The 17770-nt window shown below is 48.9% G+C and overlaps 2 protein-coding genes across 7 annotated transcripts in view; one reads left to right on the top strand and one right to left on the bottom strand.

The window, feature by feature from the left end:
• Positions 1-1440: 1440 nt before the first annotated feature.
• Positions 1441-11860, bottom strand: vma12 (vacuolar ATPase assembly factor VMA12). The gene is made up of 6 exons (XM_078548347.1): positions 11124-11860; positions 8381-8454; positions 6727-6816; positions 6546-6588; positions 4856-4968; positions 1441-2424 (listed from the first exon to the last, which is right to left on the bottom strand). Exons 1-6 carry the CDS (start codon positions 11299-11301, stop codon positions 2329-2331), a joined length of 594 nt encoding a protein of 197 aa, XP_078404473.1. The 5' UTR covers positions 11302-11860; the 3' UTR covers positions 1441-2328.
• Positions 11861-12100: 240 nt separating this feature from the next.
• poldip2 (polymerase (DNA-directed), delta interacting protein 2) overlaps positions 12101-17770 on the top strand; it is a 508944-nt gene continuing 503274 nt past the window's right edge. For all 6 annotated transcript variants that reach the window (XR_013577515.1, XM_078548344.1, XM_078548342.1 and 3 more), the window contains exons 1-2: positions 12101-12235; positions 17417-17498. Coding sequence is in view for 5 of the 6 variants with exons in the window: in XM_078548344.1 (XP_078404470.1) it covers positions 12102-12235; positions 17417-17498 (216 nt within the window). In the remaining variant the exon portion in view is untranslated. The remainder of the gene's footprint in view (positions 12236-17416; positions 17499-17770) is intronic.

Here is a 17770-nt window from a genome sequence, read left to right as displayed (position 1 = left end):
TGCATGAGAGAAGCACAGTGTCTACACTGAGTTCCATGCTCAGGTCAGTTATAAAACCCTGTATTCATTTTTTTAAGATTATTCTTTTAGTATAAACAAAGGAGTTTAGATGGCTTAACAGACATCATAATATTAATCAACATATCCAATGACAACATTCCAGAGTGAAGCTGGTCTGCGGTTTAAGTTAATATCTCTCTTCTGCAGCCTAACCATGGGCAGCTTCTGAGGACTCTTTACAACACATTCAAGCTCAGATTGGACAGTTATTGCCAATGCTGCACACATTCCACACCATCTTTTGGAAAGCCTTGATTAAGATGGAATTTGTTCAATTCATAAAAGATAAAAAGCAAGGAAGTTATGTTCAACCTTTATAAAACAGTGTGTGGATACCAGGCAGAGTATTGTGTTCAATTCTGAGCACCATATTTTAAGGCAGCCTTGGAGAGGGTGCAGAAGGAATTTACTGGCATAGTACCAGGAATGAGGGACTTCAGTTATGTGGAGTGACTAGAGAAGCTGGGTTGTTCTCTTAGACCAGGGAAGATTAACGGAAGACTTTAGTAGATTGGGAGAAACTGTTTCCAGTGGCAGGAGGGTTGGTAACTAGAAGTCACAAATTTATGGCAATTAGCAAAAGAACCAGAGGGCAGATGAGAATTTTTAAAAAATAAATACAGCGAGTTGTTGTGATCTGCAATGAACTGCCAGAAAGGGCGGTGGAAGCAAATTCAATAGTAATTTTCAAAATGGAATTGTACAAATACTTGATGGGCAAAAATTTGCCACCTGTCCCTGTCGCTGCATGGTCAGATTCAGATGGAGGCCATTCAGCCCCTCCAACGGATAGATTCTGAAACTTCCTGCAGCACCCCATCGGTTCCATAGGTTTAACTATTCTTCTGAAGTTCTTTGCGATGGATCTTGCATTAAAGACGCTGCAAATACATTCTCTCGCTATCACAAAACATTATTCACATCGCCAGCCTCTTGCTGGCTGTCACTGTCTTTCAATCCTAGAGACTGCCACATTCTCACATTGAGCAGTGGGAGGGTGGGATTGTATTTCAGGGGAGGCAACAACTCATGGAAAGTAAAGCAATAGAATCTAGATGTGCTTCCATTCTGTTATTGATTCCTCTCAGGGAAAGGGGCACACACAGTTCTCTCTCTCACCTCACCACAGAACTGGGCAGGTACAGCACAGGGTTAGATACAGAGTAAAGCTCCCTCTACACTGTCCCCATCAAACACTCCCAGGACAGGTACAGCACGGAGTTAGATACCAAGTAAATCTCCCTTTATACTGTCCCATTTCCTGTTGGATAAACAGAAAGATGGTTTTGGTGGGTTTCTCCGTGGTTTGGTGAATGTTCAGCCTGGCTGGTTTCCATATGTCACTAGCTCAGCTCACCAAAAAATCATAAGACACATCAGTAAACTGGAAAATGGAATTTTATTTCAACCTGGTCATTTGGTTTACATGTTATAACATTTCTAGACACTAAGGGAGGGCCTGTTATGTAGGTAGCTTGGGGAAGCTGGAGCTGTTCTGCTTGGAGAGAAGACATTTGATAGAGATGTTTAAAATCATGGGGGTTCTTGGACAGAGCAGACTGGGAGAAACTACTCTCTTTGGCAGAGGGGTAGAGAACTGTGACTTAAATTGATTGGCAAAAGAAGCAATGGTGACATAAGGTAAAACATTTTGATGCAGCGGGCAGTTAGGATTTGGAATGCACTGCTTGGGAGTGGTGGGGGCAGATTCAAGGGAACTGCATAATTATTTGAAGAGAAAATATTTGCAAGGCTACAGGAAAAGGCAGGAGCATTGTGCCAAGTGAGTTGCTATTGCAAAAAGCCAGCACAGACACAATGGACCAAATAGCCTCTTCCGCATTGTATCTATTCTATGACTCTAATAGCTAAACTGTTCAGTTTCAAACCAGAGAGCTCCAGCTAGGAACAACGGGTCTAACACTGACCACATGAAGTTCATCTCATACTGGAGGCTGCAGCGAGGAGGGGAAGGACGTGCTATATAACTATATCTAGCTGACTCCTTAAAGCCCTCAAAGCAACAAATGGAGAGGAATAGGGGCACCACTGCTCCCAGTACCAGGACAAACTTAAAAATATGGAAACAACAGGACAACAGGTACCTGGCAAAGTCACAATTTATCGAATGAGAAACTTCAAGCATCCCCAAAATGTGCAGTGACACCTGAACCAGCTTATAGAGCAGATTCTAGTTAAACTGTGCGAATGGAACACAAATCTCATCCTGTGAAACGGGAGTTGGTTTCAAGTGTATTCAGCAGCGTGTTACATCTCTCCTAGTTCTCCTTCCATCGTCCGCACAAGCACATAGAGCTCTGCCAAACCGACCACAGAGGACACAATCAATGCAGAAAGGACTCGCTGAGAGAGAGAGAGAGAGAATATATATTACACAGCAAATCGAGAACAGGTCAGTGCCATTCCCTGGGTCTTACAGGTCTCAACAACAGTACCAGTCACCAATGACACCTTCACTTACTGCATGTTTCAGACTCCTACAGTTTTTTCCACAGGCCCACAGGGAATAAATCACATTCAATGTACAGTTATCAACAAATAACACAAGTGCAACATAACATGGCCAAGACTGAGTCTTGGAGACTGTCAGCACATTATTGAGCCATGGAGAGTGTTACAGCCTAATTCTGTACTCAGGTAAAAAGCCTTAATTTACCAGTTGCAATGAAGATCGGCACTGCTTGGTACTGTTCACAAAATCACAAGTGCATTTAAAAAGAAATCCTTAGGTATCTTACGCAAATTGACAGGTGAAATCCAGAAACAGGAACATTCCCACAGAGATCACCTGGATTGTAATCAGGAACAGACAGAGTAATTGGGAGGCTGTTGCTCAGCCAACAGCAGAAACGGAACCTGATACACACCAGCCAGACATGTTTCAATCCCACACCAGGTGTGCTTTTTCCGTTTGTGTCTCACTCACATTGGGGGCTCGTGCAGGGTCTCATTTCACAGAAGCAATGATCCTACAATTCATTCACTTTCAAATATTAACAACCAGAGTTTGTCCATTCATTAAAGTTCATGGACAAGAAAAGGGCCATTTCCCCACTGAAACCCATCTCTTGCCCGTAGCCTTTTCTATGTCCAGTGCACTTGCTACATTAACTGACCCATGAGGCCTATCCCTCTGGTGCATTAACCCTCCCATCATAGAACTTATTATAAGTGCTCTCCAAAGCTGTGTCTTACTCTGTGAACATAAGAAATAGGAGGAGTAGGCCATTCAGCTCTTCAAACCCGCTCCGCCATTCAAAGCGATTGTGGCTGATCTTCTACTTCCCACCATTTTCCTGCACTATCCCCGTATCCCTTAATGCTTTTAATATGTAGAAATTTATCGATCTCAGTCTTGAACATATTCAATGAATGACACTCCACAGCCTTCTGGGACAGAGAATTTGAAAGATTCACCACCCTCTGGGTGAATACATTCCTCCTCATCTCAGACCTAAATGGCCTTGTCCCTTATTCTGAAGCTGTGTGTCCTGGTTCTAAACCACCCCCAGCCAGGGGAAACATCCTTCCTGCATCTACCCTGTCGTGCTCTGTAAGAATTGTGTATGTTTGAATGAGTTCACCTCTCATTAGACCATAAGACATAGGAGCAGAAATTAGGCCATTCGGCCCATCGAGTCTGCTCCGCCATTCAATCATTCTGATAAGTTTCTCAACCCCATTCTCCCGCCTTCTCCCCGTAACCTTTGATCCCCTTACCAATCAAGAACCTATCTATCTCGGTCTTAAATACACATTCATCCTTCTAAATTCCAGAGAATAAATGCCCAGTCTGTTTAATCTTTCCTCATAGGACAATCCCTCCATCCCAGCAATTAATTTAGTGAACCTTTGTTGCACTCCCTTTATAGCAAGTATATCTTTCCTCAGGGAAGGAGACCAAAACTGCACACAATACTCCAGGTGTGGTCTCACCAAGACTCTATATAATTGCAGTAAGACATCTTTACTCCTACACTCAAATCCTCTTGCAATAAAGGCCAACATACCATTTGTCTTCTTAATTGCTTTCTGTACCTGCATGTTAGCTTTCAGTGACTCATGAACAAAGACACCCAAGTCCCTTTGAAGTTCAATACTTCCCAGCCTCTCACCATTTAAGAAATGCTCTGTATTTCTGTTTTTCCCACCAAAGTGGATAGCCTCACATTTCTCCACATTGTATCCCATCTGCCGAATTTTTGCCCACTCGTTCAGCCTCTCCAAATCCCCTTGAAGTGTCTTTGCCTCCTCCTCACAGCTCACACTTCCACCTGGTTTTTGTCATCTGCAAACTCGGGAATATTCATACTTTCATAGATTTGCACATCACAGTACATTTGGCCAGTTGTGCCTGTACCAGCTTTTTGAAAGAATTATCCAATTTCGTCCCACAACCCAGCTTTCTCCACACCGCTCTGTAAATTAGTTCAAGTACATGTCCAATTGCCTTTCGAAAATTCCTGTGGAATCTGGTTCCACCACCTCTTCAGGTCGTGTGGTGTTCCAGATCAGGACAATCCTCTGTGTGAAAACAATTCTCATTTCCCCTCTTCTTCTGTCAATTATTTTAAATTCATGACTTCTAGTTACTGACCCAGTTGCATGAGGAAACAGTTTGTGTTTATCTATAACATTACTTTCTTCATACTCCTGAATTTGATTATGTTCCCCTTGAACATTCTCCCAGAGCTCATCCCTATTACACTTTGATCAATGGTATTTCTCTTTCTCCCTCTGTTGTTTGGGGTACACCAGATCCTGTGGCACTCACCGCTGCTATGTCCGTGAAGAGGTACTGACTGCCGAGGTATGTGCAGGCGAACGCAGCCCCCACTGTCACCAGGAAGTTAAAGATGGTCACCACCACTGCCTTCACCGATCGCACTGTGTCAAAAACAGCAGAGTTTAGGAGAGCTCAGCACAGCTTGAAGAAGCCATGGCCAGCACAGGTCACATGGCCAGCACAGGTCACATGGCCAGCACAGGTCACATGGCCAGCACAGGTCCACCCCCGTGGTGCTGGGGTGATGGCAGTGTCATTAGAGCAAAGTTCAATGCCACCAACACCCTCTTCACAATAAAGGCATCAGCGGCTAGAAGCAGAGGGTTTTAAGGTATCGCAAACACACAGTTTATTAAACAGAAGCATACCTAATCAAACATTCCCATGTCATCACAGGCTACAGGGATTGAGCTGCCGCTTTCTAACCAGATGCACTTGAGGTCGAGTTCAAAAACATGCTGCCGTTTGAATTCGATCCTCACCTTTACCCAGGACAGCTATGGTGAAGGGAGGTTATAAGACGTAGGAGCAGAAGTAGGCCATTCAGCCCATTGAGTCTGCTCCACCATTCGATGAGATCATGGCTGATCTGATAATCCTCAATTCCACTTTCCTGCCTTTTCCCCATAACCCTTGATTCCCTTACTGATTAAAAATCTGTCTATCTCAGCCTTGAATATACTTAACGACCCAGCCTCTATAGCCCTCTGCGGTAAAGAAGTCCGCAGATTCACTATGCTCAGAAAAAGAATTCCTCCTCACCTTGATCTTAAATGGGTGACCCCGTACTCTATGATTATGCCCTCTGGTCCTAGACTCTCCCACAAGGGGAAACAACCTCTCAGCATCTACCCTGTCAAGCCCCCTAAGAATCTTATATGTTTCAATATGGTTGCCTCTCATTTTCCTAAACTCCAGTGAATACAGGGCCAACGTACTCAACCTATCCTCATAAGAAAATCCCTCCATCCCCGGGATCAACCTAGTGAACCTTCTCTGGACTGCCTCCAATGGCAATATATCTTTCCTTAGATAAGGGGACCAAAACTGTTCACAGTATTCTAGGTGTGGTCTAACTAGTGCCTTGTATAGTTTTAGCAAGGCTTCCCTATTTTTATACTCCATTCCCTTTGAAATAAAGGCCAACATTTGCCTTCCCTTTTACCTGCTGAAGCATATCCAACACCTGAACAGCAACTGTCCCACTCCACCCTGAACCAAGAGAGAACCAGAGGAGGGATGGGTCCATTATCTTATTTTGTTTAAATTGTGTGTTCATCAAAATAGAAGGACGCTCATGTCAAGGAGACAGAAAACTTCAATTTCAAGCACAATGTGAGCAAACACTGAGTGATCAGGTACAGTACGGGCAAGATGCAGAGTGAAATGCCCTCCATTCTGACTAGCCATTGCTCCAGGGTGAGGCATAGAATAGGTTGGAAGTAAAGCTCCCTTTACACAAGCTGAGTTCCCATTATTGTCCCAGTGTGACCTTTATCTGTTCTGCACTGTGAACTCTCAAGAGTGTAGCTGCCATTTTAGTGCTGAATTAGAGATTCATGAATTAGGGTCATGAATCTGTAGACACTGGAACTTGGTGTGAGATTGACCAACACAGTCTTTAATGTCCATTTGGAGAAACGGAGACCAATCTAGAATAAACATGCCAGCAACTCACCTTGTCTTCCCAAATCTCCCAGAGTGCCGTACCGGTTTACCTGCTATATAAGCAGAAATGAAGGAAGGTTATAAGGATGTAATTTCAGTCCCAGGTAGGAGACTCCATTTGCTGCAGTCTAGACCAGACCAGACGAACACGAGAAAAGCGGAATTAGAAGAGCAGAGGTAAATTACAACACCTGGCAGTTGACATTTTTGGTAATCCGTCTGTACTCTTGGTTTGCAAGGTTCGCTTTGATCTTCTCTAATCTGGCCACCAGCTCTGGGTTCTGGAAGAGACAGCCATGTGATGTGAGAAAAGGAGCTTTTAGCATTTCAGAACTGACAACATCTAACAAGACCCCTCGCCAATTTTTCCCACCCCCCCAGCCCCGAATCTTCCAACTCCAAGTAAGACTTCTCTATTTGCTAGTAGATAGAGTCAGCAGGGTATTCACCTGCATGAGGTGGAAACACAAGCGAGCATGCTCTTGTCCTCAGCATCCATATACATGCACTTAGCAGTATGAATCAGTGGGTAATGATCAGCAGTCGGAGCACTGGAGTTTTGCACAGGAATGTTGAAGCTGAGATCGGTTAATTTAGCAAAGGCTGGGCAGAGAATCTGAGGCCTTTCTCATTGATAAGGCAGTGAGGTGCTGGGAGTTGGGTATCAAAGTGCACTGCAGGAATTCACCAAGGCTCCTGAGGCAGCACCTTCCAAATCCACGACCACTACCATCTAGAAGGACAAGGGCAGCAGATAGATGGGAACACCACCACCTTGAAGTTCCCGTCCAAGTCACTCACCATCCTGACTTGGAAATATATCGCCGTTCCTTCACTGTCGCTGGGTCAAAATCCTGGAACTCCCTTCCTAACAGCACTGTGGGTGTACCTACACCACATGGACTGCAGCGGTTCAAACTCTTTCGAGTTATCAACAGTCACAACTCTTTCGAGTACAATCACAGTTCTTGGTTTTCCGGGAGTGGGACATGAACCCACAACCCTCTGATTCAAAGGCGAGGGAGCTATGAACTGAGCCACAGCTGACACCTCCTGCAGCGGTTCAAGAAGGCAGCTCATCACCACCTTCTCAAGGGCAACCAGGGATGGGCAACAAATGCTGGCCCAACCAGCGAAGCCCACGAATTAAAAAAAGCTATTTTTAACCTCTTGAAAGCACCCTTGCTGCACTCCTGTAGTGGCTAGGAATTGATCAGTGATTGGTAGACACAATTTTAAACGCTCACAATTTAACTGCCACCAGTGACAGCCTTGCATTAAACCCCAATCATTGACCACTTCAGCTCCATATTAAAAATAAATTATGCTCCAACCTCCACTCAGAACACATATTACTCACACAGCTATTTATATCGAGGCTTTAAGGGTTCAATGTTTTTAAAAGATTGAGAAAACCAGAGGAACAGCTAAGGGCCAGAGTCAAGTGAAACACAGTAGAATGAGGATGAAGTAAGTTGAATGCACAACACCAAGCTCGAGTTTTAAAGGACAGCGAATGAGGAATTCCACTTCTGGGCAAGTGTTATAATTTCAAGACAAACAGAAGGAAGATAGTGTAGGAAAGAGACCTGGAGTTTCAGACATTTATCAAAACAGCAATTGCTTATAATAATGTTCATCGAAGAAACAGTGTATGGCTTAAAATTGTTCAAATTTATACAAATAAATCAATGTCACATTCTCCTAGATAACAGAGTGGCAATTTCTGTTACACATCTGTTACAAGTCAATGTTTGTAATTGTTTTAGTTTACGGGAGGCATTCCCCCTCCCTGAGGGCTGTGCAGGAGACCATCCCATTTGTTATTTAACCCAGTGTACTCACTCTCTCCGGCAGTTTCACTTCTGGTGTAAATATTTCTGCTCCTTCCAGGAGTTCATGTAGATAGATGGGGAAGCCTGCAAACAAAACACCATTTGAAGCAAACACATATATATATATATATATATATATAATATAATTTTATTTATTCTTTCACAGAATGTGGGCTTCGCTGGCTGGGCCAGCATTTATTGCTCATCCCTAATTGCCCCTGAGAAGGTGGTGGTGAGCTGCCTTCATGAACTGCTGCAGTCCATATGGTGTAAGTACACCCACATGCTGTTGTGGGGTGGGGGGCAGGATTTTGACCCAGCGACAGTGAAGGAACGGTGATATATTTCCAAGTTAGGATGGTGAGTGGCTTGGAGGGGAACTTCCAGGTGGTGATGTTCACATGTGTCTGCTGCCCTTGTCCTGGTGGTTGTAGAGGTCGCAGGTTTGAGTCTCAGTGAGTTGCTGCAGTGCATCTTGTAGATGGTGCACACTGCTGGTATTGTGCGTTGGCGGTGGAGGGAGTGAATGTTTAAGGTGGTGGATGGGGTGCTGATCCAGCAGGGTGCTTTGTTCTGGGTGGTGTCGAGCTTCTTGAGTGTTGTTGGAGCTGCACTCATCCAGGCAAGTGGAGAGTATTCCATCACACTCCTGACTCGCACCTGTAGATGGTGGACAGGCTTTGGGGAGTCAAGAGATGAGTTAATCACCTTAATATTCTTAGCCTCTGACCTGCTCTTGTAGCCACAGTATTTATATGGCTGGTCCAGTTCAGTTTCTGGGCAATCTTTAAAAACTGGTCATCTTTCAACATTCAATAGATTCTAGGACAGTGCCTGCAGATTGGGAGGTAGCAAATGTAGCCCCACTATTTAAGAAAGGAGAGAGAAAGCAGGGAACTACAGGCCAGTTCACCTGACGTCAGTAGTAGGGAAAATACTAGAATCTATTATAAAAGATATGATAACTGGACACTTAGAAAATAGTATGATTGGGCAGAGTCAACATGGATTTAGGAAAGCAAAATCAGAGATTAGGGATAAATGAGTCATTCTTGGGTTGGCAGGCTGTTACTAGTGGGGGACCGCAAGGATCAGTACTTGGGCCCCAGCTGTTCACAATATATATCAATGATTTGGATGTGGGAACCAAATGTAATATTTCCAAGTTTGCGGATGACACAAAACTAGGTGGGAATGTGAGTTGTGAGGATAATGCAAAGATGATTCAAGGGGATTTGGACAGGTTGAGTGAGTGGGAAATAACATGCAGATGGAATATAATGTGGATAAGCATGAGGTTATCCATTTTGGTAGGAGAAATGGAAGTGCAGGGTATTTCTTAAATGGTAAGAAATTGGGAAGTGTCGATGTGTAAAGGGACCTGGGTGTCCTTGTTCATAACTCACTGAAAGCCAACATGCAGGTGCAGCAAGCAATTAGGAAGGCAAATGGTATGTTGGTCTTTATCGCAAGAGGATTTGAGTACAGGAGTAAAGCTGTCTTGCCTCAGTTGTATAGAACTTTGGTTAGACTGCATCTGGAGTATTGTGTAGTTTTGGTCCCCTTACCTAAGGAAAGATATTATTGCCATAGAGGGAGTGCAGCGGAGGTTCACCCAGACTAATCCCTGGGATGGCAGTACAGTCCTATGAGTCCTACAGAGATTGAGGAGATTGGGCCTGTATTCTCTAGAGTTTAGACGAATGAGAGGTGATCTCATTGAAACTTACAGAATTCTTATCGGGCGTGACAGTGTAGATGCAGAAAGGATGTTACCCCTGGCTGGGTAGACTAGAACCAGGGGACACAGTTTTAGAATAAGGGAGAGGCCATTTAGGACTGAGATGAGGAGGAATTTCTTCACTCAGAGGGTGTGAATCTTTGGAATTCTCTACCCCAGAGGGCTGTTGGCAGCACAATCATTGACATGTTCAAGACAGAAATCGATAGATTTCTAGATAACAATGACATCAAGGAATATGGGGATGGCGCAAGAAAATGTTATTGAGGTAGATGATCAGCCATGATCTTGCTGAATGGCAGAGCAGACTCATGGGGCAGAATGGCCTACTCCTGCTCCTATGCTCCTGATGGTAACTCCCAGGATGCTGATAGGGAGGGATTCAGCGATAGTGTCATTGAATGTCAAGGGGAAATGGTTATTCTCTTTTGTTGGAGATGGTCATTGCTTGGCACTTGTGTGGCATGAATGTTACTTGCTACTTATCAGCCAAAACCTGAATGTTGTCCATATTATATATGCCAACACAGCAGCCAATTTGCACACATGAAAGGTTCTACAATCAGCTCATGCAATGAATGATCAGATAACTGATTTTGTGATGTTGGATCTAGAAGCAATGGTGGGCCAGAGACAAAAAAGGTGCTGAAAGTCATAGAAACAGAAAATGCAGGAAATGTCCCCAACATCAATAGGAATAATAAATGAAATAGTTATGAAAAACAAGATTTTATTGTAAACAGCAACAGAAAATGTTGGAAATACTCAACAGATCTGGCAGCATCCATAGATAAACAGAGTTAGCAGTTCAGGTTGATGACCCTTCATCAGAACTGGGCAGGAGCCAGTTCAATAAAAGGACTTTTGGTGTCCTGTTTAAATCTTTAAGATGTCAGCAGCGTCTAGTCCAAATTTGGGCAGGTGGCAATACCAGTTAGGAACGAGTAAACAACAGTCAGTATGTCCAGGCTGGTCGAGCCAGAGGCAACTATCTCAGAACTTGACCACTCACCTTTCTCTTGTAAGAATTTGTGAAGTTTTCTCAGTAGGTCAAAGGGAACCGTGTAGGGGGTACTGTTGACACAAGACTTGAGCTCAGATTGCAGATCCTCAGGGATAGAATGATCCCCTTTCAGGATAAGGTCGAGTTGCTGCTGGAAGCAATCTCTGACTCTCAGAGCACATGCCATCCTGATTCCCACTCTGAACAATCCAATCAGGGGGGCAGCAAATCCACACACACGCACATTAATAAGAAGTAAATTAATAAGAAGCAGAGCAATTATTTGAAAAGCAACTTCACTATTCCCCAGTATTTTAAATGCAACATCCTAGAAATATTTCACTGCAGTCCGGCCACACAGACCACTCGAAATAAATAGTTAATTTAATTTATTAGAGTTTTATGGGGGGGAATAAGGAAAATCCTTTAGTACAAATATTTATAAAGGTCAGTGAAAGTTGTAAACTTGTTAAGGAGAATGTAAATGATTATTATACACACTCAGATTCACGCTTGCTGGTTACGTTCTCTGGGTATTGGATATTAAATATTAAATCTCACAATATATTTTGAGCTAATGAATCGAAAAAGTCTCCCTGCGACATGAAGATTTAGCCGGGACTGCGGCTCTGACCTTGCACCGACTCCTCGGCACAGGCTTCAGGCTCCACTAGGCCCCGCTAGGCCCCATCTCCATGGCAACCCGCCAGCCCGTCGCGCCATCTTTGTTAGGGGCCGAGTCCCGGGAACGGGAAACGGCGGAGAGGCCGCGAGAAGGAGAGGCGTCGGCCGCCGGGGAGAGAAGGAAAGCGAGGGGGAGGCGCCAGCTGCCGGGTGGGGAGAGAGAAAGAAAGAAAGAGAGAGCGCGAGCGAGCGCGGCGCCTGCGGGCCTGCAGCAGCCGAGGCCCAGGCGGGAGTGACGACACAGGAGGGCGGGCTCGGCTCGCGGCTCGTTTCCCTCCCCCGAGCCCAGGCCGCTCAGCGTCGATGGCGGCCCCCGGCCTGAGACGTTGCCTTTCGGCGTTGGCTACAAGCGCCGCAGTCCGGCTCCGGACTTTGGCCGCCTGCTCGGCCTGTGGTATCGGTCAACGGCAGCAACACACCCGGCTCCTCTCATCCAGGTAAACGGGAGAGGGACTGAGCGCGGGGACCGCGGAGCCTCCCACCCCCGTCTCCCCCCCCCCCCCCCCACACCCCTTGCCCCCCCACACCCCTTGCCCCCTGCCCCCCCACACCCCCTGCCCCCCGCCCCCCCACACCCCCTGCCCCCCACACCCCTTGCCCCCTGCCCCCCCACGCCCCTTGCCCCCTGCCCCCAACACCCCTTGTCCCCCACACCCCTTGCACCCCCCCACACCCCTTGCACCCCCCCCACACCCCTTGCACCCCCCCACACCCCTTGCACCCCCCCACACCCCTTGCCCCCTGCCCCCCCCACACCCCCCCTGCCCCCCACACCCCTTGCCCCCTGCCCCCCACACCCCTTGCCCCCTGCCCCCCACACCCCCTGCCCCCCACACCCCTTGCCCCCTGCCCCCCACACCCCTTGCCCCCTGCCCCCCACACCCCTTGCCCCCTGCCCCCCACACCCCTTGCCCCCTGCCCCCCACACCCCTTGCCCCCTGCCCCCCACACCCCTTGCCCCCTGCCCCCCACACCCCTTGCCCCCTGCCCCCCACACCCCTTGCCCCCTGCCCCCCACACCCCTTGCCCCCTGCCCCCCACACCCCTTGCCCCCTGCCCCCCACACCCCTTGCCCCCTGCCCCCCACACCCCTTGCCCCCTGCCCCCCACACCCCTTGCCCCCTGCCCCCCACACCCCTTGCCCCCTGCCCCCCACACCCCTTGCCCCCTGCCCCCCACACCCCTTGCCCCCTGCCCCCCACACCCCTTGCCCCCTGCCCCCCACACCCCTTGCCCCCTGCCCCCCACACCCCTTGCCCCCTGCCCCCCACACCCCTTGCTCCCTGCCCCCCACACCCCTTGCCCCCTGCCCCCCACACCCCTTGCCCCCTGCCCCCCACACCCCTTGCCCCCTGCCCCCCACACCCCTTGCCCCCTGCCCCCCACACCCCCTGCCCCCCACACCCCCTGCCCCCCACACCCCCTGCCCCCCACACCCCCTGCCCCCCACACCCCCTGCCCCCCACACCCCCTGCCCCCCACACCCCCTGCCCCCCACACCCCTTGCCCCCTGCCCCCCACACCCCTTGCCCCCTGCCCACCCCTACTCCCTTGCCCCCTGCCCACCCCTACTCCCTTGCCCCCTGCCCACCCCTACTCCCTTGCCCTGCCCACCCCTACTCCCTTGCCCTGCCCACCCCTACTCCCTTGCCCTGCCCACCCCTACTCCCTTGCCCTGCCCACCCCTACTCCCTTGCCCTGCCCACCCCTACTCCCTTGCCCTGCCCACCCCTACTCCCTTGCCCTGCCCACCCCTACTCCCTTGCCCTGCCCACCCCTACTCCCTTGCCCTGCCCACCCCTACTCCCTTGCCCTGCCCACCCCTACTCCCTTGCCCTGCCCACCCCTACTCCCTTGCCCTGCCCACCCCTACTCCCTTGCCCTGCCCACCCCTACTCCCTTGCCCTGCCCACCCCTACTCCCTTGCCCTGCCCACCCCTACTCCCTTGCCCTGCCCACCCCTACTCCCTTGCCCTGCCCACCCCTACTCCCTTGCCCTGCCCACCCCTACTCCCTTGCCCTGCCCACCCCTACTCCCTTGCCCTGCCCACCCCTACTCCCTTGCCCTGCCCACCCCTACTCCCTTGCCCTGCCCACCCCTACTCCCTTGCCCTGCCCACCCCTACTCCCTTGTCCTGCCCACCCCTACTCCCTTGCCCTGCCCACCCCTACTCCCTTGCCCTGCCCACCCCTACTCCCTTGCCCTGCCCACCCCTACTCCCTTGCCCTGCCCACCCCTACCCCCTTGCCCTGCCCACCCCTACCCCCTTGCCCTGCCTACCCCTTGCCCTGCCTACCCCTTGCCCCTGCCTACCCCTGCCCCTGCCTACCCCTGCCCCCCTGCCCACCCCTGCCCCTGCCCACCCCTACCCCTGCCCACCCCTACCCCTGCCCACCCCTACCCCTGCCCACCCCTACCCCTGCCCACCCCTACCCCTGCCCACCCCTACCCCTGCCCACCCCTACCCCTGCCCACCCCTACCCCTGCCCTCCCCTACCCCTGCCCTCCCCTACCCCTGCCCTCCCCCCACCTGTTTCCCTCTTGACACACCTTTGCCTCCTCACTTTTCTTCTGAGATGTTTTGTGGAGTCATTAGTGTATAAATAATTAGTCTCGTGTTAAATGTTGTGAATGATGGGAAGCTTGAATCATATACAGGACAGTCCCCTGTGTACATTCGCACACATCCAAATAGTCAATTACAGGGACAGGACACAGCAGGACCACCAAGTTGAGTTGGTGGGTGGTGTTGGGGGGAGGGGGGTGGCAGTGCAGGGGTTGGAGGGAGGCAAGACCTGAACCCAGTGAGGGGTTCGGGGCTGGGTCTGGGTCAGAACACTGACCCAGGCAGGACATGTGCCCTGCAATTACACAGATAGAAGCCACAAGCCTAAAGTTTTTAAAGAAAAAACTTTACAGCCATTAATAAAGGAAAAGTGAGTGCAGGCTAAGTCTGTTCTTAGGGTAACTTCACCCTTACCTCTTCAGTAAAATGTTGATTTGGTGTGTTCTTGCGGACAGAATCAGCAGCACCCCATCACTATGTGAACAGTGTAAATGTGACCACACTTCAATCATGTTATGTGTACCCATCCTCATGTCATGTATACGCATGTTGCAATGTGTCAGAGGCAGACAGTGATACTTAACATTGCCAATCCCACAGGAAAACACTTTTGGTAACCCCACAAACTGCTGTTGTAAATGCACAGGATCAAGTTCAGCAAAATCAAGACTATAAATCTAATCATTTAGTCTCACACAAACAGCTCACTTCCCCATCCTCGCCACCTTTTCCAGTTGCCAGGAAGAATATGGCCATTTTACTCAAAAGCTAAAATCTCTACACCCACTTCAGCCTTAGAAACCAATGAATGACATTATTCATTCTCAGGACGAGGGTTTCGTTGGCAAGGCCAGCATTTATTGCCCATCCCTAGTTGCCCTTGAGAAGGTGGTGGTGAGCTGCCTTCTTGAACTGCTACAGTCTGTGTGGTGTAGGTACACCCACAGTGCTGTTAAGAAGGGAGTTGCAGGATTTTGACCTAGCGACAGTGAAAGAACGGTGATATATTTCCAAGTCAGGATGGTGAGTGGCTTGGCGGAGAACTCCCACGTGGTGGTGCTCCCATGTGTCTGCTGCCCTTGTCCTTCTAGATGGCAGTGGTCATGGGTTTGGAAGGTGCTGTCTAAGGGGTCTTGGTGAGTCCCTGCAGTGCATCCTGTAGATGGTATACACTGCTGCTACTGTGCGTCGGTGGTGGAGGGAGTGAATGTTTGTGGATGGGGTGCCAATCAAGCGGGGCTGCTTTGCCCTGGACGGTGTCGAGCTTCTCGAGTGTTGTGGGAGCAGCACTCATCCAGGCAAGTGGGGAGTATTCCATCACACTCCTGACTTGTGCAGGATTCCTCCTCTCTCAACCTAGTTCATGGGATGAAATTCCAAACTTTAATGTAGAAAGAGTGTGACCATTGAGTCAAGCTGGCAGGGTGAGCTGATAATGCGTGACCACGAGATCTGATGCTTCTGTGTCTGATCCAAATTTTGCAACAAAGTAAACAAACTTCACTTTCTGTCCACAAGGGAAACCTGTTTGCTGGAACTAACATTTAAAAACGAAATGATCCTGTATACCACGTGTAAACCTAGCTGTGCTCCAACTCTTTTTTTCCCCCCCCTCCTTAAAAAAAATAATTTAATAGGATGCTGTGTGTGTGCTTCTCTGAACTGTGACCGTATCACCAAACAGCTGTGTAACCCCTTGGGGTTTGTGTCCTTCTACAAACATGTTAACCTGAAAATCTGTCCAGGAAAATATTCTTTATTTTTTAATCTTACAAGTTATTTTTAGACATTTGTTCTTTGGATGTGGGTGTTGCTGGCACGGCCAGCGTTTAATGCCAATCTCTAATTGTCATCGAGAAGGTGGTGGTGAACCGCTGCAGTCCATGTGGTGTAGGTACACCCACAGTGCTGTTAGGGAGGGAGTTCCAGGATTTGGACCCAGTGACAGTGAAGGAACAGCCAAAATACATCCAAATCAGGATGAAATGTGACTTGGAGGTAATGTGTTCCTACAATGTAGCTGCTGCCATCCTCCTCTGGTAGACATCTTGGGAGAGGTGGATAGGCTGTTGAAGTGACCTTGATGAGTTGCTGCAGTTCATCCTGAACGTGCTGCATTATAGTGCGCTGGTGATGGGCAAGATGAATATTGAGACATGTGGCAGGGCTGAGATTTTCCCCCATGGGAGAGTGGATGTATGGAATAAACCTCCAGGAAGCCAGTTAGTTTGTGAACAGTGGTACTTTTAAAATGAGCTGGACTGATATTTGTCGAGAAGGATGATCAAGTGAAATAGATTACCAGCACAGTTTGTTCAGAGGGAGGGGAAGGAAACTCATGTTCCTTGAGTGGGAGATGAATGGGTATCTGAGGAGAGTCCACAATTCGATGGTTAGATGTGAGCTGTGGATTGAGCGGATTGATGAGAGTCGAGCACTCTTTCTCACTATCATGTTGCTAAGATACTGCTGTTTGTGATTTGCTTTAGACACTTTGGCCCAACTTCAGTGAGTTTCATGTTCTCCAGAGTTTAGAGTAATGGGAGCTGTGCTCATTAAAACAGAAGATTCTGAAGGAGTTGACAGTGTATATAGTGAGAAATTGTTCCCCCAGCTGGGGAATCTAGAACAAGTGGGACAGTCTCTGGGTAAGGGGCCGATCATTTAGGACTGAGGTGAAGAGAAATTTCTTCATTCAAAGGATTGTAAACCTTTGGAATTTTCTTACCCAGAGGGCTGTGGATGTTCCATCATTGAATATATTTAAGGTTGGGATAGACAGATTTTTAGTGTCTCAGGGAATGAAGGGATATGAAGACCAGGCAGAAAAATGGAGTTGAAGCCCAAGAGCAGCCATGATCGTATTGAGGGGGAGCAGGCTCGATGGGCTGAACGGTCTGCCGCTCCCATTTCTTGTGTTATGGAGATGGCAGTATCCTGTGCTATGGCTAAAGTGCAGCCCAATCAAGTGGTACGTAGGCCTCTAATACTGCAGAGTCTCTGTCTTCCGGATTGGGCCCATTTTGAAATTGGACTTTTTCTGTCTTCCAGGAATCGCCCTGAAGGCAAAGTGTTGGAGCCAGTCGGAGTGTTTGAGGCACTCAAACAGCAGGGAAAATACGAAACAGGTCAGGTAAGAGATTGGATGAGGCTGCGAAGTGACTGCTGACCCCGGATGGGAGGGGGGATGGACCCTTCTTGGTGGCAGAAACAGACACTGCCAACTGCCCTCCCCCAGACGGGATGGGTGGGTGCTGGACGGTCTGTCCCCTAACCCTGGGATGGCAGGGCATCAGGCCCTCCCTTGGCCCCAGGGTGGTAGGGGGTCAGAACCTCCCCCTCCCCCTCCTCCTCGGGTCTCTTGGTTCCTTCCCCCCACCACCTTTGGGGCCCCTGGGTGTCGGG

Source organism: Cetorhinus maximus, chromosome 9 (assembly GCF_964194155.1).
Source record: "Cetorhinus maximus chromosome 9, sCetMax3.hap1.1, whole genome shotgun sequence".
NCBI lineage: Eukaryota > Metazoa > Chordata > Chondrichthyes > Lamniformes > Cetorhinidae > Cetorhinus > Cetorhinus maximus.
This window is presented reverse-complemented; position numbering and strand designations above follow the sequence as displayed.

What these genes read in the sequence shown, in the direction of transcription:
- vma12 (XM_078548347.1), bottom strand. Translation starts at nt 11,301, where the DNA reads ATGGCATGTGCTCTGAGAGTCAGAGATTGCTTCCAGCAGCAACTCGAC. An exon ending in CAAATTCTTACAAGAGAAAG is followed by an intron (nt 8,455 to 11,123) that starts GTGAGTGGTCAA and finishes TTTTGTTTGCAG; the next exon opens with GCTTCCCCATCTATCTACAT. An exon ending in TCTTCACGGACATAGCAGCG is followed by an intron (nt 2,425 to 4,855) that starts GTGAGTGCCACA and finishes TCTCTCTCTCAG; the next exon opens with CGAGTCCTTTCTGCATTGAT.